The 19,754-nt window shown below is 38.4% G+C and overlaps 1 protein-coding gene across 2 annotated transcripts in view; it reads right to left on the reverse strand.

Moving 5' to 3' along the window:
- MED13L (mediator complex subunit 13L) overlaps nucleotides 1–19,754 on the reverse strand; it is a 301,913-nt gene that overhangs the window by 32,672 nt on the left and 249,487 nt on the right. The window contains exons 9-16 of one of the 2 annotated variants that reach the window (XM_082853249.1): nucleotides 19,484–19,588; nucleotides 14,640–15,371; nucleotides 13,384–13,609; nucleotides 12,295–12,397; nucleotides 11,878–12,002; nucleotides 8,988–9,087; nucleotides 3,775–3,992; nucleotides 3,276–3,481 (exon numbers count right to left, since the gene is read on the reverse strand). In XM_082853249.1, coding sequence (XP_082709375.1) covers nucleotides 3,276–3,481; nucleotides 3,775–3,992; nucleotides 8,988–9,087; nucleotides 11,878–12,002; nucleotides 12,295–12,397; nucleotides 13,384–13,609; nucleotides 14,640–15,371; nucleotides 19,484–19,588 — 1,815 coding nt within the window. Of the gene's footprint in view, nucleotides 1–3,275; nucleotides 3,482–3,774; nucleotides 3,996–8,987; nucleotides 9,088–11,877; nucleotides 12,003–12,294; nucleotides 12,398–13,383; nucleotides 13,610–14,639; nucleotides 15,372–19,483; nucleotides 19,589–19,754 lie in introns of both variants that reach the window. The other variant, XM_082853248.1, reaches the window with a different exon arrangement.

Here is a 19,754-nt window from a genome sequence, read left to right on the forward strand (position 1 = left end):
TTTATTCACTTATAATTTGAAAGAAGAATGTCATAAAGTAATGGCTCTTCAAATCATTTTCTTATGACTTTTAATCAGCTATGCCTAACTTATCAACCCGAAAATCCACATCAGTCACTGCAACGAAATGTTAAATCTGAGGCACAGTGGTATCTTGTAGTACAGAGAACAAATGACCCAGAAACCTCGATCAGCAATCATTGCTATCTCAGAGACCAAAGTAATAAGTGTGGAATATGAGTCTAATTGGACTCCTTTCAAATTTTTCTGTTCAACAAAACCCCCAAATTGTTATGCAGTTCAGATCACAAAAGGAACTATGACGATTAACTGAAAACCTAAATAATTAAAATTCCTCCCGAGGCAGTAAAAATGGTTTATCTTGTACAGTAACCTGACTTTTCCCATTCAATAAAAATGAATTGAGTACCAAACCCATGCTAGAGGCTGCATACGCAACAGTGAAAAAGAGGAAGAAAAGTTAGCTCATAGCAAGTATGACAGGCATCAAGTGAGTGCTGGTGTGCTCTGTGATAAAGCGGGGGTCCAGGGCGATGGAGACCACAGCAGGAGGATTTCCCATAGCCTAGAACTGTCCTGTCCAGTAAGTAAGGTAGTCACTACCCCCATGTGATGAATTTAAATCAACTTAAATAAAAATTCAGTCTTGATCTCAACTAGCCACATTTCAAATGGTGCACAGCTACAACGTAAGGGTAGTGGATGCCGCACTGGAAGGTGCAGATACAAACACTTATTTCATCAGAGACAGTTCTATTAACAGCACCAGTTTAGAATACCAAGAATCTTTGGGGTGGCAAATGATAGATTTGATAGATCTAAACAATGATCTAAATTATTTGTTATTGAAACCATCATACAGCAATGGGTTGCATGTCACTGTTTGAGAAGCTTGTGTGTGTAAGAGATTAAGCTGTGGAATGGGTTCGGAAGCTGTTGCACTACTTGCAAATGGCCTGCTAACTCCTGGTGTGCTAGTCGCTCTAGCTGTGCTGGACCAGTCTCAGATTAAATAAGCTAGGGCACAACTGGAGAACAGCAGCAGAGAACTAGCCAGGCCCTCCCATCCAGGGTGCTTTTGAACACATGCTTTCACACTGCTGGTGGTTGTGGAAATACTCAGAGTTCTCAGAAAAAAACTTATGTGGGAAATAGGGCAAGATAACCCCATTTTAAAGAAGGGAAGACCCAGTAAAACGGTCATTTAAGGCCATACAGAGACTAAACAAAAAAGGCAGGAATCTGAGCCCTATGACTGTACAGCTCTATAGCTGTACTTCCCCAAGTCTAAGGTTCTTTTAAACCACTTCTCTGCCACACTTTTTCATTCCCATACAGACTTTATATACACAAGCATAAAGCCTGTTTATAAAATTAAACTTGATTTCATCAAGATGATATTTATATGAGGTCACAAAGAAGTAGCCCACAGACTGGACCTAGATCATAAATTTTTCTCAGCTCCTAGAATGTAACTCTGGATTAACTGTCAACACTTTTTCTTTTTTTTTGCCGGGGGGGTGGGGAGGTGTGCCTTGCTGCATGGCTTGCAGGATCTTAGTTTCCCGACCAGGGATTGAACCTGTGCCCTAGGCAGTGAAAGCACCGAATCCTAACCACTGGACCACCAGGGAATTCGCAACTGTCAACATTTTTAAAACGGAAATACATTGACACATTTAATTCCAGGTCTCCAATTCCCTGTATTTAAATAGCAAAAAAAAAAAAAAAAGTCCCTTTAAAAGGGGTGTACTCTCAACAGTTCATCATTGACCCTGCTCGCTCCCACTGCCTCTCTCAATGACACCGAGCATCAGTAGTGCCAAGTCTTCTGCTTTGCCCAGTCCATTTCATCCACATATTGCTTACCTGGTCCTGATAGAAATTTGAGTTTGTGGCCTTTTATTTTATGGAATTTAAATTATTTTATTAAGAAATTATCATTCAAAGGGGAAACTGATTCTGCACTGTTGCAGTAAGAACTTTTTTGGCGACAGTATGAAACATGTCCAAGCTACAATAAACACTTCCTTTTCCTTCCCCCGTATCATAGCACCATTCTGTTGCTGCTTTCTTACATGACATGGTGTCAGTAACAGAAAAATTATCATGTGAATACTTCATTTTAAAGTGCCTTAAGTAAACACATTTGAAATCATCAAATTATATAAAACAAAGTACTTACCACCATCACCCTAAAAATATTACCCACTCTAACTAATGCTTGATTCTGTGATAGACACTGATTTCACACTGAATGACCATGAACATCATGGTTCTCTATATAAATAACCTTAATTTTTCCATGTATATGAAATTTAGTTTAGAAAATTTTTCAACGTATATTTTCAACAGAAAATAATATGCACAAAAACATGAATGGCCAATAAAGGAAAGTTTCAAATGAAATGCTGTCATCATTTAAAGTAAATATTTAGTTAAGATAAAAATCAGGAAGCAACCTAAGTGTCCATCGACAGCTGAATGGATAAAGAAGATGTGGCACAGTGCTCGCTTCGGCAGCACATATACTAAAGTTGGAATAATACAGAGAAGATTAGCATGGCCCCAGCGCAAGGATGAGATGTTAAAAATAAATAAATATTTTAAAAAAGAAGATCACTATAGAACTATTAAAACAAAACAAAAAAACAAACAAAAAAGATGTGGCACACATATACAATGGAACATTACTCAGGCATAAAAAGAAACGAAATTGAGTTATTTGCAGTGAGGTGGATGGACCTAGAGTCTGTCATAGAGTGAAGGAAGTCAGAAAGCGAAAAACAAATGCTGTATGCTAACACATATATATGGAATCTAAAAAAAAAAAAAAGGTTCTGAAGAACCCAGGGGCAGGACAGGAATAAAGACACAGACATAGAGAATGGACTTGAGGTCACGGGGAGGGGGAAGGGTAAGCTGGGACGAAGTGACAGAGAGGCATGGACATATATACACTACCAAATGTAAAACAGATAGCTAGTGGGAAGCAGCCGCATAGCACAGGGAGATCAGCTAGGTGCTTTGAGACCACCTAGAGGGGTGGGATAGGGAGTGTGGGAGGGAGACGCAACAGGGTGGAGATATGGGGATATATGTATATGTATAGCTGATTCACTTTGTTATAAAGCAGAAACTAACACACCATTGTAAAGCAATTATACTCCAGTAAAGATGTTAAAAAAAATCATATTTTAAAAAAAAAATCATATTAAATACAGCAGATAACTCGACACAATCCCAGCACATACTTGTAGCCATCTCTAATGAAAGTGGCTGCAGGTGGCATGGGCAGTTGTTCAATTTTAGGAGGGATTGCCCACGAAGGCCGAAACAGACAGGCATCAGGAATCTTCAGAGGTAGCAGGCATTGGCTCGGCAACATTTTCAGTGGAGCAAACATGGAGGATCCCACAAAAGGTTGTAAAGTTGGAACTTTGTGCACATATGAAAAGTCCTGTGACAACAAAGTGGGGCTGGTGATAATGCTGGTAAACAACTTTAGGACACACCATAATAGCAACAAAAATCACTATAATTTAATACTTCTCTTTTATCTGATCAACAGAAAAATGCTAAAGCCAAAATTTTAACTTAATCAAAACACTATAATTACCTCATGACCTAATTCAGAGAACTCTTAGGAACTTATGCATACATGGCATACAGACAATACTATTTTAAAGAAGTTGTATAAAAATCTGCTTTCAAACCACCCTGTCTTTGTATAACTAATATATTGGCAATTACCTTTATTTCCTCTGGCTTGGGACTTCCTAACCCGTCTTCCACTTCCACTTTGAATTCAGTAAGCTGTGTTGAAACCATACTGACCATAGGGCTCTCCATCATGCCTAACGCTGTCACTGTCTCTGAACTGATTCCATCTTTATAATTCATCACAGGAGAAAATGCAGGGTGCTGTTCCAAAGAAGGAGGGGTGGGGAACATTCTTTGCAGGTCTGCAACTGCTAAAAAAATAAAGATAAAAAATAAGAAAAAAAAATTTGTAACAGGCCTGACTTCTAAAAAAAGAAAACAACCTAGTTCATAGCCAGGCCCTCTAGTTGGCATCAGAAATAATGCTGACTGAATGGTCATATCAGTTACATAATAGACTATTAATAATGGAAGTATCTAAGAAGAAGGCCATCAGCAGGAAATTATCCTTTGCTGCAACTTTATCACTATCCTCTTGATGCTTTATGATTTGGCTTCACATTAATTATGTGAACAAAGTCTACATAACATACATTTTTTCTTCCAACAGCTGATTCCCTGAAAAATCTAAGGAGATGAAACTTCAGTCAGGGTTAATAATCCTATCTAGAACCAAAAGACAATTATTGAAAATCAGCTGGGAAAAAAAGTACCTTTTAAGAAATACTTAGATCAGTGATTCTCAACCTTAAAAAAAAATCATTGTTATATACATTAGGTTAACCATCATCACTAATAGTGTCTCATTAAGGAACTGATTCTTAAGGAGTGTATGCAATGAAATGCAAGTTGCGGTTGTGAAATTTGGCCACTAGGGGGTGTCCTGTACAGCAAATTTATTTACACATTTGGAGCCACAAGTTCAAATCAGTGATTTGGAATCATATCTGGTGTCCCAATTTCCAATTACATTGCTCTTTCTAGCAACTTCAATATTTAAACAGGTAAATAGTAACCACTGGACAGATCTTAATATGACTTACAGCTCTGAATCAGAAATTAATAAAGAATAGCTGTACCATGCTCTGACCTGAGCTAGAGTCTAAGGTAGAGCTGTATAGAGAAGCTGCAGTGGGCTGGGTTCCCCAACCCACGTGCTCCCAGCACAGCGCTGCTGTGGTCTGGTCACTTCCTCCCTCAGGGCCTCAGTTCCATCATCTAAAAGGGAAGGCTTGACTAGATGTGTGATTCTCATTAGGCTTGCTTTCTTTCCTTTGTTTATGGGGGGAAGGGAAAGCCTCCATGATATGGAGCAGAAGAAAGGTGAGAACCTCTGCATTAGACGATTTTTACCATGTTTCCTAGTTAAACAATTATATAATCCTGAATAATTTACCCTCTCTTGGCTTCAGGGGCCAACAAGGGGAGAACAAGGCCAACAGGCAGGGTTTCAGATCTAAACTTTCACTTCCATTAAGAGAAGCTGCACTTCTATTTATTTTCTACAATACAATTCTGTATGAGATTTCATTAGACAAAATGGTACCTGCTGCTGCTATGGAAAAACATTTTTAAAAGACAGAAAAGAAGAAGAAAACCTACAACCCCCAAGTTGATCTTCAAGTCACCTTGCTGTGACAGTATTTTACCCTTAAGAACATACAACAATTCACAGAATTAGGGATACAAGCCAAGCCAGAAACTATCATAGAACCATTGGACAGACTATATAATTGATAAGTTCTGTGGCTGAAAAACAGCTCTTCAGATGTAGCACCAACCAGATCAACACATTTTTTTTAAAACAAGGCTGAAGACTTTAATATAAAGTTGAAGTACATTCAAAATATAAAGTTGAAATACATTCATCATCTTTAACTTTTAGTCCCTATACCTTTTCCCAAGCCAAAGAGCAGCTACTGGTCAATTTTAATATAAAATTAATTTGTAAGTGGAGTATTTTAAACCACAAGTCTGCTTCATAAAATCTTCAAACTCATATTACATGACAAATCTTAATTAACAAAGTATTTGGAAAATATGAAACTATATAAATTCACTTTGAGTTAAAATGACAGTGAACTTAAACATAGCCTTTCCTTAATTTATTAAATATTTGGGCTGTGGTACAAAATTTTATCCTCAAATTATTTTATTAAATTTTTAAAATCTTCCCTAAGAAATGTAATAAAGGCATTTTCCATTCAGGGCTGCTCAACTTCTTTGATGTTACCTAACACAGTTATGTATCTCAGTTTTCAAAGCCTCAGCCACCTTGGTAATTTTTGTCAAAGGTAAAAGAGAACATACACAAAAAGCATGGATGAAATGAGATTCCACCTGCCAGAGATTCACGTTAAAAAGTGGTCTTCACCATTCTTATTATCAGATATTCTTCAGGAAGACTCTTAACCTCTCTAGCTTCAATTTCCTCATCTACAAAATGAGAATAATATTTCCCTCATTTTTTTGTGCACATTAAATGAGATAAAGTATGCACTGAAGTAAACACTTTGCTATAGGTACATCTAAACACTCAAAAAGTGATGAGAGTCAGCGGTAATTAGTCCTTCCTCCCAATTTTGGTTTGATTAGAAAAAGATGGAAATGCTGTTCAGTCACAGGGAATGAATTTCTGAAAAGAAATCAACCTAAAGAAGTTTTGAGATGAAAAACAGGGAACTGGACTCAAAGTGGGTAAGGCAGAAAGAAAATAGAAACCCAGAGAAACATTCTGGTCCTCCAAAGTAGAAATACATGGCTTGCCTGTTCAATTTTCTTCCCATAAAATGACTAAAGTGAGTGTGGGGAACAGCTACCAGGATGGACTGGAGTTGACATGTCTTTCCCACAATGCTCCACTTACTTATACCCACCTATCCTCAAGATTCACTGCCCTTCAGCAGGAGCTCACCATTAAGGACACCAACCATCTCCTATTCTGAACATCAAGTATTTATGCACAAGACTGAAGCCCTCCAACAAAAGCATCATCACTAATTTCTCAGTATTCTTCCCAGCCCAGAGCACCTAGCAGAGTCCCTCACAAATAGTGTTTTTGTTTGTTTTTTGTGGTACACGGGCCTCTCACTGTTGTGGCCTCTCCCGTTGCGGAGCACAGGCTCCGGACGCGCAGGCTCAGCGGCCATGGCTCACGGGCCCAGCCACTCTGCGGCATGTGGGATCTTCCCGGACCACGGCACGAACCCGTGTCCCCTGCATCGGCAGGCGGACTCTCAACCACTGCGCCACCAGGGAAGCCCAGTAAGTGTTCTTGTAGAATAAAATGTCCAACTCTTTCATTTTGCCTCCTCAAAGACCCATACTTCAAAACTGACATGCTTTCAAAGACAAAAATTCGTAAGTGACTGGTTAACAATAAAACCTAAGAAAAACACTTCTGTTTTAATTAATATAACACAATACTATCTTAACACAGACTTGATACTAAACTAAACCTCACTGATACTGTGTGTCGCTTTCTTTCATTATTATATACACAAATGAATAATTATGGATCTATGCTGTCCAACACAGTATCCACTAGCCACATGGCTACAGAGCATTCAAAATGGGCCCCATCCAACCTGAGATGAGCTGCATGTATAAAATATACCCCAGATTCCAAACAGTTAGTACAAAAATGGAATGTAAAACATCTCAATATTTTTATGCTGACTACATATAAAAATGACAATGTTTTGGATACACTGAGTTAAAATATATTATTAAAATTAATTTCACATGATTCTTTTTACTTTTTTAATGTAACTATTAGAAAATTTAAAATTACTTATGTGGCCCTCCTTTGTGGCTTACCTTGCACTTCTGTTGGATGGTGTTATTCTAGACATTACATATTATATGTCTCTCCATTTCCATGTACAGTAAGCTACTGCAGAGATGACAGTTTCTTGCCATGCTATTTTCATTGCCATGTCTTGGGAGGAAATACTATTTATACACACTTATACACACATACTTTGAGGCATTAATAAGATCCTCTTGACCTTGGTTTATCTGTATTTTCCTCATGCCAATATTTTTGCTATATTTCAAATTCATTAATTTTTATAACCTGTACTTTATCATAAAATTCTGAGTAGCTTCTTTTTGAAACAATTTCTTTTGGAATAAAAATGAGAGAAAGAAGAGAGAGTACACCATATACTTTACTGGGTAATGACACTTACTAGCAGGATGGTTTGTGAGTAAATAATCTTGGACAAATTATCAGACATTTTAACATTTAACATCGCTACATATCACTTAATGTCAAAAAAAGCAGGAGTAACTGGTTAATAAATACAAGGGAAAAATTCATTCATCTGCCCTATTCCAGATGAATCTACTTTAATCATGTTTCTTTTAATCTGTGAGTTTCATGTTTGTAAAATTCTGCAGTGCAGAGTAATAAAAAAAGAAAAATGTTTAATTAAAAAAAAAACTACAGCAACTGGCTGGCTATCATCATTCATTTTCATACATGTCATGCTTGAGAAAGCTTTGCATATTTTAAAAAGCTATGGATCCACTAAAGCTGTCAAAATCCAATCTCTGTATACTTCACACTTCTACATTTGAGTAAATCAGCACTACATTTATAGGTTCATAAAACTTTTTGACTCATCCCTATGACATGGTGGTTTTTCCCCTCAATTTGTTCTCATTACCAGCTGAATTAATGAGAAGATATTAAAGAATGATTTGCAATGGAATTGTGTTTCAGCTTCAGAGTATCCATATAAGCTATCCTGACTTGCTTTTCTCTTGTAGAATGTTTCTTAGGGTAAAGAATAAGTAGAGAAAAGCAAGTTTCTCTTTTTGTCCACATACATAATAAAACTAGTTGATCTCTTAAGGAAACACAAAAACTTCAGTAACTGTTGGAAAAAGGACCACAGAAAACAAACATTCATTATCCTTGTGTGAATTAAATTTATGAAAACTGAAACATTTTACACAAGCTCTTGCAGTGGAATATTGCTCTGAAAACCACTATGCAGCATTTATCCTACTAGGAAAGGGCTATTGCAAAAATAAACCTAAAACATGTTTTTTTCACATTTTAAACCACAGAAGTTAATTTGAAAACAAAAGGAAAAGGAATTCAAATTTAAATGGGTCTCTCAGCTGCCTGCCACCTTAGGAACACCAATTTATACAAGTTTTAATTCACTGCCAGTATTCTGTTAAAATGGAGGGAGAGGAAGGAGGGGAATCTCAGACAAGGCACCACTGAGTATGAAAACACAATATGTAAATTATAAGCAGTGAGCTGAAGCTTAGTTTCCTTTTCTTACTTGGTGGGTAAGGAACAGCAGCTCTTCCATCCTTCCCAAGAGGTCGGTCTTCTGTCCCAACTGTAGGCATTTTTGATGAGCGTAGTGCAGGTGACACAGCCTAAGAACAGATTATTATTATTAAAGCGGAGCAACACATTTGTATGTAAGTAGGGTGAGAGTCCACTATTCCTTAGAGTGTACGCCTATTGATATTTTAAAATAAAGGAAAGATGCTTCCTTACATAGCATTCATCAGGTGAACTTCTAGAAATACCAGCAGACAGTGACACAGAAGAGATGGTTACAAGCTTGTCAAGTATGAGAAACAGACTGACTGAGTCTTCTTGTCATGGATCTGGTGAGAGCAGACTGTGCCATCAAAGCAGAGCTTGCAGACCTTCAGCAAATCTTCCCACCCAGGTCATTAGAGACGCAGTTTCAGGGACACAGTAATCACATTAGGGTGGTGCCTCCAAGTAGTGATTGGTTATCAGTCTGGTTTTCCTTCTGTTTGGAAGCAGGCAGCTAAAAGGGAGGACCTCAAGCCCTCCCCAAACTATTATTCTTTTATTTTTCACCACAAAAAAATACATATCTCCTATTCCTATTTCTACAGTTACTGTTCATCTTCATGAAAAATAACCTTATCTCACAAAATTATTGAAATGCACAGAGAAGGTTTTTCTCTGATTAGTTATTCAAAACAAATTAAGTCCTTTAGTAAGCAAGATTATCTTTAAGAACTCAAATGAACTGATGGCAAGATAAAATAAAGCAAAAAGATTCTCACAAATAGAAGGTCTTTTATTTATGTACACTTATTCAATATCATAGAGTTGAAACATATAAAACTAACTTTAAAACCTATGAGATGAAAACTTGGACAACAGTCTCTCAATTCCAGTTACTAATAAGTTGAATTAGTAAAATGACTCTAAGGTAAACTGTTCCCTTGATTAAATGTCAGGCTAGAACTCAAAGTAGAAACAATCATTTCAGAGAAATGAAAATTAGATAAACAATGTCCAATCTCCTTTGCATATTAACATTACTAACAATACATTCAAACAACAGAGTAAACATTTATTCATTTAGTCCAATAGTAATTCATAATTTATACAGAGAGTAAGGACAATGGCTCAGAGCACAGCAATCACTAGGGATGGTGGCTGTGAACAGAAACCAGGCTACTCTACGGTTTGTTTCTTTTCTTTTCTTACATCTCCCTTACTACTTCCCTTTGATTCCTTTACTTTTCATACTTTCTTCCCACCGTCCCCACACCAAAGCATCTGAATTAGCCCTTGTTAAAACCAATCCTAGATAATGCATGGCTTAATGGAGACAGTCAAGTTCAAAAAGGATCTCCAATGCCTGGGTCACAGAATAAGGAAACGTGTCATTTCTTCTACTAAAGTTTTTCACATTGCCATGTCCTTTCCCTTCATGCAGCCACTGCCCGATTTTCGGTCCTCATGTTTCAATCCAACAAGTTACCGAATAGTACTCCTGCCTTCTGTGTATCGGACTGATGGAAAACGACACTCACTTCTACCAGGTCAGTTCCACACTCAGCAGCCTCCAGAAGGGCACATTACCAGCACAGTTTGAAGTCTAAAGCCTTAAGAGTGGCCACAAACCTTCCCAGCCCCACCAATCTTTACCCTCCATTCAGAAAACAGATCCATGTGCACACTGTCCCCCAAAGCCCAGCTAGTTCATTCTTGTAGCTTAACCAAGGCTCCTTCCAGGCTCAAAGTAACATTCCTCCCCTGCCTCCCCCTAACCTAGTCGTTCCACATTTCAAGTCAATTTTGTTCTTTGAGGTCATTATTATCTCCTCATCTTCTAAGTACTTAGAATAGTAATGGTGTACAATATCTGTTAATCGGATACATTTTATTTTAAAGTGAGAAGGGGCTGTAGAAATCTGATTCCTACTTAACCTTCAAGCCTTTGCTTAGATACTGCTTGCCTGTCATATTGCACTTGAACATGTAGCATCTTTAGATTCAGGTCAATTACTGCCCTCACAGGACTCAGTATATTTTTAACTTTATTTATATGCTATTTCTCCTGAAGTCTGTGAGTATCTCAAGTATTAAGAGTGGTAATTTAATTGTACCTGTAAACCTAGAGTACCTGCCACAAAGGAACTGATCAATAAATGATTAACGAATACATGTAAACTGGATAGATGGGAAAGTAAATATATAAATGAAAGAAAAATAAACTAATAAACTGACCTCCTTGAAGAGGGGCCTATCTTACTCATCTCTAGGTCCCCCAGAGATAACAGGCACTTTTATTTGCACAAAGGTACAGGGTTGGTTAGGAGGACGAGGACACAAATTTCCTGACTTAGCTCAGTTACTCTCCAGAGAATTATAAATTCTTATCTGTCACTTTCATCATATGACGCCTTGTATTATTTAACGTCTATGTGTATAAATTCTATTTCCCAACTTACGATGCTATAATCCTAAAAAGTATATAGATCACACTTGTAATCTCTCTCAAAATGTTGACTAACCTATGACTTATTAGATGAATAAAAAGTTATATGGGCATTATTTTTAAAATCTGAGCTAAAGGGACTACATAATACATTCCTGTTAGTCTCATGATATTGAGAAGGATTTTTTTTAATGTGTAAGATTTTAATATTTACAACAGGAATAACACTAATGGAAAGAAAGCCATCAACAAACAAAACCCAAGGGGTATTACAGACTACACTAATAACTTTTAGAATCCTTTCAAGGTATACAAACGTTTTTGAAGAACATTCAGAACCTGAAGTAAGAGCCCCCAATCCAGTAGACCAAACTATAAAGAAATACTGAAACACTGATATAAGTCCATGCACTTAAGTGAATTTTTGTTTGTGTAGCCACAGCAGACTCACCCCAAGTTCGTCGTCATCAGAATTGTCAAAGATGTTGTCTAAGTCATGAAGGGAAGGCGCCAGATCTGTCACCTGTGTGAGGCTACTGGAGCCAGCCCTGCCAGCAGCACTATCCTGCCGAACATCTGTGGGAAAGGAGGCAAAAGGCACAGAATGAGCGACTTCATCAAGGGAGAAGGAGCGAGGAGAGGACAATGAGCAAGCCCTGCCTGCCAACTGTTTCCCTATGTTTTCGGTTAAATTTAGCGACAATTACTGCCAAATACGTTTATCAGTTTTGAAAGGAACTGAAAAATAGATTAAAGATGAGATCAAATTATTGCTATTACAATAAGGATATAATTTTAAATAGAGAAGCATCTCCCTCGCATTTATTTTAGCAACAATCCAAGTGAGGCAAATAATCATTGTACACACCTGTTTTAGTAGAACTGAAAAGGGACATGGCATTTTTCCCTTCAGGCACCGGCGTGGAATGACCTGGTGTAGTGACATCCTTGGTACCAAATCCATCCTCTGACTGTATAATAAATTCAGCCAAACAAAACACATGAACACCAACCCAAAGTGTGGAATATGAGGGAGAACACAAAGAATTAGAGGGTAGAATGGAACTTGTTATGAGCACAAGTATGATAAACCATGGTCTATGCAACCAAAGGAAATAAAAGATATGTCCTTTTCCCTGAATTTAAACCGAACCAAAAACTCCCACGCTTTCCCCTCAATCTGGGTCAGTCAGGGTTTTATGCCTCATGGTACTGGTGGCATGTGCTTACAGGCCTGCCATGGTGGTAAAAGCTGCCTTTAATATAGTAGTTTGGATGTTGAATTATGCTTCAAGCTTTTTGGATCTAGATGGATCTCTGTAAAGGACTCTAAGAAGTATTCTCCTGAACTATACTGGTCCCTTTTGTCTTACTTCCTCTATTCTTAAGAATACCTCTTTAAATGGCCCAGTATTTTAGAATGTTTTAAAACTTAAGGCTAAAGACAGCAGACACCCACAGTACTCATTTTTATGACAATGGAACCAGTACAATTATACTGACACAGTCTTGGAGTGGTGCTGGTATTAATTCAGAGAGACATAGAGGTAAAGCGCTTAGCACAGTAAACACAGTGAGCGCTCAATAAACAGGAGATGTTGTTACCACGATTTTTTCTTACATTTTGGGTATTTTGGAATAATAATTAAAAAGAAATAAGCAGGGAGCATAGGCCAACAAGAATTAGCATATGAGAGGAAACATGCACTGTACAAGCTATAGCCTGGAAAATATGAGGCTTCATTTATGTTCGGCTGACTTTTGAACAAAGGTGAGCCATGACATAAAAAGGAACAATACGCTGTTCGATACAATAGTACCAAGAGCATGAACATGGGGACAGAGCAATCAGGCAAGACTATCTCAAACATTCTGCCTCCAAAGTCTTCCCACATGTGCTGTACTGACATAGACTGAAACCCACACCAGGCTGGACTCTCTCTATGTTAAATGGTACCTTATTCTTTTTCAGGGAATCTTTCTCTGTCCCTTGTTTGCATTTTTTGTTCGCTGTGAAGATGTATTTTATGTCACCATCCTCAAAGGTGTACGGGTCATTGACTTCTCCCAAACTGTCTCCAGGTTGTTGTGATAGAGGCAATGGGTCAAGGAAGTGGAGTGGCTGCATCTGGGGCTGCTTGTCTTGCCAGATTTTAAACCGTTTGTTAGGTTGTGCTAAGAGTCTGAAAGAGAAAACAAATGACAATTTAAGCAAGAAACATAAAGAGATTAGATTTTTTTTTAAAGCAACATTTTATGATTTAAAGCATTTGTAAAGCTTAAACTAAACTTTAAAAAAAAAACACCTAAAGGGCTTCTCTGGTGGTGCAAGTGGTTGAGAGTCTGCCTGCCGATGCAGGGGACACAGGTTCGTGCCCCGGTCCGGGAAGATCCCACATGCCGCGGAGAGGCTGGGCCCATGAGCCATGGCCGCTGAGCCTGCGCGTCCGGAGCCTGTGCTCCGCAACGGGAGAGGCCACAACAGTGAGAGGCCCGCGTACCACAAAAAAAAACAAAAACAAAAAACACCTAAATATTCACCTACAGGTGTATTTTAGAGATTGTATTCACAATTAAATAAATCTCAGTAGCTTTTATCAAGAACATATACTTTTGTCTCTGATTCTATGGATTCCACTTAAGAGCATAGGTGGGCTCTGACAAGACTGTCCAGGTTCAAATTCCACCTGTGTCATTTACTAACTGCATGACCCTAGTTTCTTTCTCAGCTATGAAATTAAGGTAGCAATACAGCTGTGGTGAAAATTAAATGAGATAATCTGTGTAAACTGTTTAGAATAATGGGTAGCTCAAAAGCACTCTGAAGTATTATTACTAGATGCGTGATACATACCTGAATGCATGCAAAGCCTTCCTTAAAAGTGTGAACATACAAAGAGGGCACTGGCCACAATATGGAAGGTCCCATAAAGCTATATTCTTTGATTAACAAACAGCAGGCCAAAAATAAAGCGATACTAGTATAGCTAATCCTATGATGAAACCTTTTTATGCCAGCATTTAAATAATGACATGTGTGTTAAACCTCACGATGGATAAAGCATTAGACTTTTAAACATTTTCCAAATGCAGAGTCTAGAATGGTGAAGAAAGGCCTCTTCAATTTTGGATCTGAAGGCCCTGATTCTTGGGAACCTACGGCCTTGGGCTTCTGATGGGTGATCATGTGGATGGGGTGGAGAGTCACCTTACCTTTGCAATGCAGTGCTCTCTGAGTTTACCTCCATTTTGGCATCACATCTCTCACCCTGGAGCTCTGGAGGCCGGAACTCAGCATCATCAATGGATGGGAGATGATAACTATGCCACCACTTATCTGATGACTCTGGGTTCGAGGGCCTAATCCCACAATATAAGGCGGTCTCACTGACCTCTGCCATCAAAGGCAGTCTTTGGCCTACGAGGACAGTTCTGTCATCCAGAGTAGACAACTGCTGGAGTTCTAGCCCATTTCCATAGAGGGCCGGATTCACAGGGACAGATGGTGGGTCCAAATTCTCCGTTTCCTGACCTCGTGGCTGAGGGCTGAGTGTTGGCGGCAGAGGGGAAATAGGGGAATGAGGTGAATCCATAGGATTCAGATTCATTTGCTTGCTTGTATTTCTGGAAGGCACGGCCATTTGCTTATCATACTTCCTACTGCTAGCCACCTCTAAGGAGGAGTCTATCCCTGCCAAGCCTAGCTTCTGTCCTGGTGGATCTTGTTCCATGCATAACTCTTCAGCCACAGAGGGCCTATGGTGAAATGGTATCAAGGGTCTCTTTTGCAACTTGTCTCCCTTTTCCTGTCTTTCTGTTGTTTTGTGCTTAGAAGAAGCAGGAGGTGGTAAAGATGAAGATGATGATGGTCCTGCACTGAACCCTGGTTGTGATATTGTGGGAGGTCGACTGGGTCCTACTGCACAACGTTTTAAAAGTTTATGCCTGAAATGAGAATTAACATGAAGTCAGTAAATACACAGATGAAAATAACTGCATCATTCTAATTACAAAAGAGATGCCTCTAACAAGGTTATGTCTTTTTAAGCACACGTTATATGCAATAATACATCTAAATGGACTCTGGGTGTTAAATATATTGATAATGACTAAAAACTGCAACACACCCTGACAGAAAACAATGAACCAGTTATATACAAGTTAAGTAGATAAGAGATGAACTTAAGAAACATTAATTAATATGCTGCTAACCTCTATAAAAATACTAATTTGAAAATCCCCAAATCTTTCAAATTTGGTGAGGTCCTCAGACAATCTATTCATATTGCATTTTAAAACTAACAGTAATGAGATCATCTGTCAAGAAAAGAACCAAAACAAAGCTTCCAATTTCTATTTTACAACACTCTACCAACTCCAATATAGAATGGCTAATCAAAAAAAAAAAAAAGAATGGTTTATAAAAGCTTATAGTGTTGTAAATCAGGAATAAGATAACTACGCAACTCTCCCCCAAAGTGTGAAACTAAGGGTCAGTTTTAAGAATATTTAATAGGGGGACTTCCCTCGTGGCGCAGTGGTTGAGAATCCGCCTGCCAGTGCAGGAGACACCAGTTCGATCTCTGGTCCGGGAAGATCCCACATGCCAAGGAGCAACTAAGCCTGTGCGCCACAACTACTGAAGCCCAGGCGCCCTAGAGCCTGTGCTCCGCAACAAGAGAAGCCACTGCAATGGGAAGCCCGCGCACCACAAGGAAGAGTAGCCCCCACTCGCCACAACTAGAGAAAGCTTGCGTGCAGCAACGAAGACCCAAAGCAGGCAAAAATAAATAAATAAAATAAATAAATAAGAATATTTAATAGGATAAATATACTAGGAACTTTATATGCTACTATTATCCAAGAAAGAAGGGATAAAAGACAACTTTGGATCTTACAGAAACATGTTAAAATGAGACAGAAGCAGAAGGTTGTGAGTGAATATTAAAACAACACACACATACAAATGCATCTGTACTATCTAAGCAGGAATAGTAAGTCTGCTCACATCCTAACACACTTCTTGGCAAGCACGGGTGTGAGAAATGCTCAGTAAGGGCCCACTAGATGATCCTAAGGTTTAATCTGTGCAAAAAAGTTATATAGCAGGTCAGCCAGTTCCTCCCAATATATAAATCACTCCCAGAAAAAATGTAAGCTCTCCTGCCAGTGTATCAGTAACTCTCTGAGGCCACTAGAGTGGCATTAAATTACTGTTGCATTGCACTAAACAATGCCCTAGTGGGAAGTAAAACGGATTTGTGTGGCATAATGGGATGGTTTAGTGGGACAGCAGGATGGCCACCCTGCCCCATAAGGCCGTTAAATAGTGTGAGGAGAGGACCATTCCATAACGGGTTCGGTAATCCTGCAGTAGATAATCTGAAAACACTCTTGCCAAAGTCTTTGCTACACTTTAAAAAAAAAAAAAAAATCCTGACTTTGAAGAAGGTTGTCTATGCATAAGGCTATTGTCAATAAGGCAAAAATTGGACTTTAAATCTCCAGGGCAAAGTACCACAGTAAGAGATGAAATGTCTCATCTGAAAATATCTCAATTATCTCAATATCTTCTAAGGGTGCTTACTTTAAGATCTAAGCTCTAAAAGTCTTTCACATAAAACTTTTTGATTTGGATTTTCTCAGAGAGCATTTAACCACACCAGTCCTTTGATAGATATTTTATAGTAGCCTCTTCAAAGTAAGGACTTTTTGCAAAGTGGATAATCTTATAAAGTCATTTTTTTCAACTGCATTTAACAACTCAACTACATTGTGGAATGGTTAGAATAAGGGATACACCAGTAAGTAACAGACCATCATTGCAAATCTGTGAACAGGTAAGGGACCTCACTGAGGCAGGCAGCAGGAAGATCGGGCTCAGAAGGCTAACTATATGAGTGGTTTGGCCTTAATGGGAGGGAAATCAGAGGCAGGGCCAAATAGTGCAGAAACACATGGTGACTAAAAGAATAAGGAAAGTAGAATGACTATAACAGACATTTCAAAGGAAATCATTGTGAAATGCAATGATAAAATTGATCTAGAAAATTAAGAAAAATAAATAAATGATAAAGTTTCTAGGCTGAGAAGGGGAAAACTGTGACAAAAATGACTGCAATCGGGTACCTGGTTTGTGAGGAAACAGGTATATTGATAGTAAGGGTTTATCTTAAAAGCACTCTCCAAAATACAAGACTAGAGTACATATAAGAAGTCAGGTCTAGAGATAAACATTTAGAAGTCAATGGAATAGAATGCAAATGCATGTCTACAAATAAGACCTGAAGGGTATAAGAATTTGGTGAGGAAATAGAGCAATAACTCCGGAGGACAAAAGAAAAAGTGTTATTTGTTTATTTACACTTCAGGTAAAAATAATGCAAGGTAGTAAATAAAAATGTGATAGAAATCAGTAAAAAAGTTATTTTTAAAAAGTGAAAAAAATATAGATTAAGGAAAAGAGCAGGAAAAATAAGATGCAGGCACAAGTGAAGTTAAATACACTAAACTTTTTATCCTATGTACTTTCTAAAGGTGGACCATAACTTGGCTGTAAGCTGTTTAGAAGCCACTGTTAATAGGAAAATACTTTTTGTCACACAATTTACAATGGCCTAGAGATGAAAGTAAACCAGGTATTCAGCTGGTATACCACACCTATCCTGAGACTAGAGAGATTCTCACATGCTCAGAAAGAGGACCCTTAATGAGCAAATAATATCATTGAAAACATCTTCCTTGAAAAATCAATCAAAGAGTTTCATTAGGTACTTACAGCATCTCAACAAAAAGCTGACTACCAAGGCAGAGCTTGATAAAAGAGAATCAATTTATAGGGAAGGGGGAACAGGAAGAAGCTGTCAAAACTGCTGCCTAAGTGTACAAACACACATGTGCACACGTGTGTATGTGTGTTTGCAGAGATTCTCGGGCATCATGACCACCTCCCTAGCCCAAAGCCTATTCATATATGCCACATTAAGAACCCCGTGATCTAAACTAGAGAAATGAATGGCCATCTTCCAAGTACACTCATCTCAACTGACCTAAGTATTGAGCAGTATCACATGGAAGCAAAGACACTCTGAGTTGCTCACTAAGTGAATAATCATCACCACATGCTCCTACAGTGAGCTGAGCTGGTGGGGGAGGGGGGTAAGGCTGATATACACTTAAGAAATTTAAGAACCCCCATGAAAATCTGTGACAATAAGATTCTCTATTACCACAAGGAGTGATAAGTCAAGGGAACATAAATGAGGAGTGCAAAAATTTTCTACAGAAAATAATTTGGGTTTCTATTCAAATATCTAAATGAATGAGCAACAATTTTAGCTTTCAGCAGGTGTTATCACCACATACCTACTTCAGTCACCAAAAAACACGGGCACCAACAACAAAAATTTTCTATGAAAGGTCTATTTAATCCAAATTCTATTAATTCAAGCCAACCTGCTTGATATTTATCTCAACTTTATAATTAAGAGTAATTAAATAAACTCAGTTAAATGGCAAGAGACTGTCTTGTCAAACTGATGCTTTCGGTTCTGAAGAAGTTATCCTGAAGAAATCTGTGGGAGCAATTTGGTAACAGGGCCAGTTGTCTAAAAAGGCTCACTCTGAGTCCCGACAATAAAACTGTAGCATCTGCATAGAAGAAAAACACCAAGCTTTTTTCCACCACTGGAAGCAGAAGATTTAAAAACAAAACAAAGCGGGGACCTCCTTGGTGGTCCAGTGGTTAGGATTCCGCGCTCCCAATGCAGGGGGCCCAGGTTCGATCCCTGGCCAGGAAACTAATCTCACATGCCGCAACTAAGAGTTCACATGTCTCAACTAAAGACCCTGCAAGGCACAACGAAGATCCCACATGCCGCAACTAAGACCTAGCATAGCCAAATAAATAAATAAATATTTTTAAAATAATAAAAAATTAAAAATACATAAATAATAAAACAAAATAAAGCAAAATGATGTGGAAGAAGTGGTCTGAGAGGCCAGGAGACAACCAACGAAATGTTCTATCATACTGTTCTGCCTTGGCCCCTACCTACCTAGAGCAAGAACAGCTGACTCTTTGGGTTGGATCCACAAAATCCCAAGTAGCAGGATTGTTAGCAGGCTCTTCTTCAAGAGTTGGAGTTGACATCTGGCTCCTCCTAAAAAAGGTTAAAAAATGTGGCTTGTGTAAACATGAGATAATATCCATACCTCTGGGGGGAAAATGTTAGAAAGACATGAATACATTTTACACAGTAATGGTATCTTGCTGATAGATGATTGAAAGCAACTCAAGGTGGGAGGTTGCTGGGGTGGGAAAGGCAA

Source organism: Leucopleurus acutus (assembly GCF_964270905.1).
Source record: "Leucopleurus acutus genome assembly, chromosome: 13".
Taxonomy (NCBI): domain Eukaryota; kingdom Metazoa; phylum Chordata; class Mammalia; order Artiodactyla; family Delphinidae; genus Leucopleurus; species Leucopleurus acutus.